Source organism: Austrofundulus limnaeus, unplaced genomic scaffold (genome assembly GCF_001266775.1).
Source record: "Austrofundulus limnaeus strain Quisiro unplaced genomic scaffold, Austrofundulus_limnaeus-1.0 Scaffold315, whole genome shotgun sequence".
NCBI classification, from domain to species: domain Eukaryota; kingdom Metazoa; phylum Chordata; class Actinopteri; order Cyprinodontiformes; family Rivulidae; genus Austrofundulus; species Austrofundulus limnaeus.
The window spans coordinates 78,346-80,830 of NW_013952717.1; the positions used below are offsets into that span (position 1 = coordinate 78,346).

The following is a 2,485-nucleotide window of genomic DNA, read 5'->3' on the forward strand; positions in this document are numbered from 1 at the left end:
AAACATAAAAACAGCATTTTAATAACAGCTAAATGTCACATAGATACTTTATTATGGTATAGTATTTAAATATATGCCTGAGAAACACATAATATTGCCCCTTTAAACACAAACTTTTTTTGAATAAAGAAAACTAAGAAAAATGGTTGACATATAAAACCTTTACTGTTCAACATGAAGCCTCATGTAGCCGTAACAACTGCTGGTTATACAATAGTCTTAATTTTGGCCCTCATACCGCACCATAAAAGACAACATACAACACTGTATTCATTAATTGCTTTTTGGGACTTTCATCCAGTGGTTGATGAGTTAAAGGACAGTAATGTTGATACTGTTTTATAAAGCTTTTATTGAGTGAGTTTTTCATTAACCTGCCCTCCAGGGAGAGGAACTCACTGAACCAGCTGATCAAACGATCATCTCTCTGTACATCAGACCTGCTGTGACGACTCCCATCTCGTTTGGTGAGTTACTCCTACAGTCTGACTGAACATATGAGGCCCTATTCTGATGGGATAATTTTACCTAGGGACCCTGTGCTGTTTGTAATAATTACAGAGATGGTCTTTGTTGTTAAATTCCATGGGAATCGGCCATGTCTGTAATCTGTAAAGAAAATATTCCCTACAAATTACCTACTATATTTTGCTGAACTCCGAGGTCCTGTGATAATACTGATCCAATGTGAATAGGCATCTCTGTGGTTTGGACAGGAATGGGCTGAATCCGATATGTAATTAGGTGTTTTTTGTTTTCTGGGCGTATTTTTATTTGCTTTTGGTGAAGAAYGGAGGCTGGTGAAGAATTGGAGTGCATTGAAAACCTATCAGGTCCCGGGCTGGCAAAACTGACCCGTAATGTGCACCATTTAAAAGAAAAGTCTGACGAGAAGGAGCAACATCAGATGCAAAAGGTGGCTCACATTATGCATTGTACTGTGCAGTACGAGTACTTTTTCCTGTTTGTAGCTTTTAATGCATTGTTCTTTACTGGTCCTCCTGTAAGAGAACAGTGAGGTCTGAGATGAAGGATGAGAAAACACTCACAGGTTTTTTGAGGAAAAAGACGGACAGGGCTCCGATCAGAGGCATGTCCCCCAGGAGAGGCTCCATCACCACCCTCAACACTCCGTGGAGCTGCAGGGAAAACACACGAGGTCATGTATAAGAGATCAGTTTGTGCTTTAACAACTCCTGGAGTCCATCTGAGTCCCCTRATGGGTCTCCACGCTCCCGTTCCTTTGATACATTTTATCCCTCGGGGGGTATCTGATAACAGGTTTATCAGACCAGGTTTCATGTGAAGAAGCCCAAACAGAGGCAGAAAGCTGCTGTAGGTCGATGCTTCTTTTTTTTTTTCATGCTGCGGTGACTCAGACCTCCGACATGCAGACCGCCTGGCTGCAGGACCAAATTAGGACGTAGCTTCGCTCTATCAAACAGCAGCTCATCAAAGTCTGCAGTGGAAAAGATGGAAGATAGACGTCTGTTTATGGCCGCTTCCTTCCTCCTGCAGCTCTGAACGGGGAGGGTTTATAAATTATGAGCGGCCGATAATGGCCCCATTAGGGATCCACTAGGAAGAAGAGTTCTATAAATACAAGCCGTGGCACCAATAAAACCAAAAATAATGAACGACTGGTGATGTCTTAACCATTCATTGTTCTGACAGCYTGTAAAAAGTGCTCAAACAGCAGCTATGAAATGAACTCAGCAGGTAAATATTGACGGAGTTCTGTGAAGGCAGCRGTTTTCTCCCTCTAAATCTTCGCTTACTTTCCCCGCTTCTCTGATCTCTGAACAGCAAATATGGCCTGATCCTGTTCCAACAGCTGAGTGGATAACRTCTGCTTTATCAGCTGAGCGTCAACACTTTACATAAAGTTCGCTCTGCTCGGGTCGAAGGTTAAAGCAGGGGTCATGGCTGCAGGTGTGAGGGTCAGTTCATCCCGTATTTGCATCTGCTGGTGATGACTGAAAGAAGCAGCTGATTTATTTACTTCATTAAGATGAATTTTAAAGGAACTCCACAGGTAAATAACTGGATTAAAATCTAAAACAAGGAAACACGACAGTCATACCTGAATACTTTTGATTCCAGCCTTGCAGTAGTACTTCTTGATGTTCACGTCAATTTCTGTGTTTCCAACAAAACTAAACGAATAAAAAAAGCAAAGTGATGACTTTAAATAATGTTTGATATAAAATGCTTTCTGCATTATGAAACTAGAACTTCACACACACAAAGTTAAAAGAATTAGAGATTAGAATCAGTCAAACTTTGGTGAGCGTGGGAGGATTACCTGATCTGTAGGTCCATGATGACCTGTCTCTTGTCTACGTTTTCTGTGTAAACTTTCACCCCGTTTACCCTCAGCGGCTACAGAAACACAAAAATTATTAATTAAATAAATAAATAAAATAACACAAGCACATTTTGTACCAGTCTAAGCTTTAAAATGCACTTTTTATAACAAATAAGT

At 40.6% G+C, this 2,485-nt stretch overlaps 1 protein-coding gene across 4 annotated transcripts in view; it reads right to left on the minus strand.

Moving 5' to 3' along the window:
- esyt2a (extended synaptotagmin-like protein 2a) overlaps window positions 1–2,485 on the minus strand; it is a 45,441-nt gene that overhangs the window by 24,316 nt on the left and 18,640 nt on the right. For all 4 annotated transcript variants that reach the window (XM_014022036.1, XM_014022039.1, XM_014022038.1 and 1 more), the window contains exons 5-7: window positions 2,306–2,382; window positions 2,084–2,156; window positions 1,050–1,139 (exon numbers count right to left, since the gene is read on the minus strand). In XM_014022036.1, the coding sequence (XP_013877490.1) occupies window positions 1,050–1,139; window positions 2,084–2,156; window positions 2,306–2,382 (240 nt within the window). The remainder of the gene's footprint in view (window positions 1–1,049; window positions 1,140–2,083; window positions 2,157–2,305; window positions 2,383–2,485) is intronic.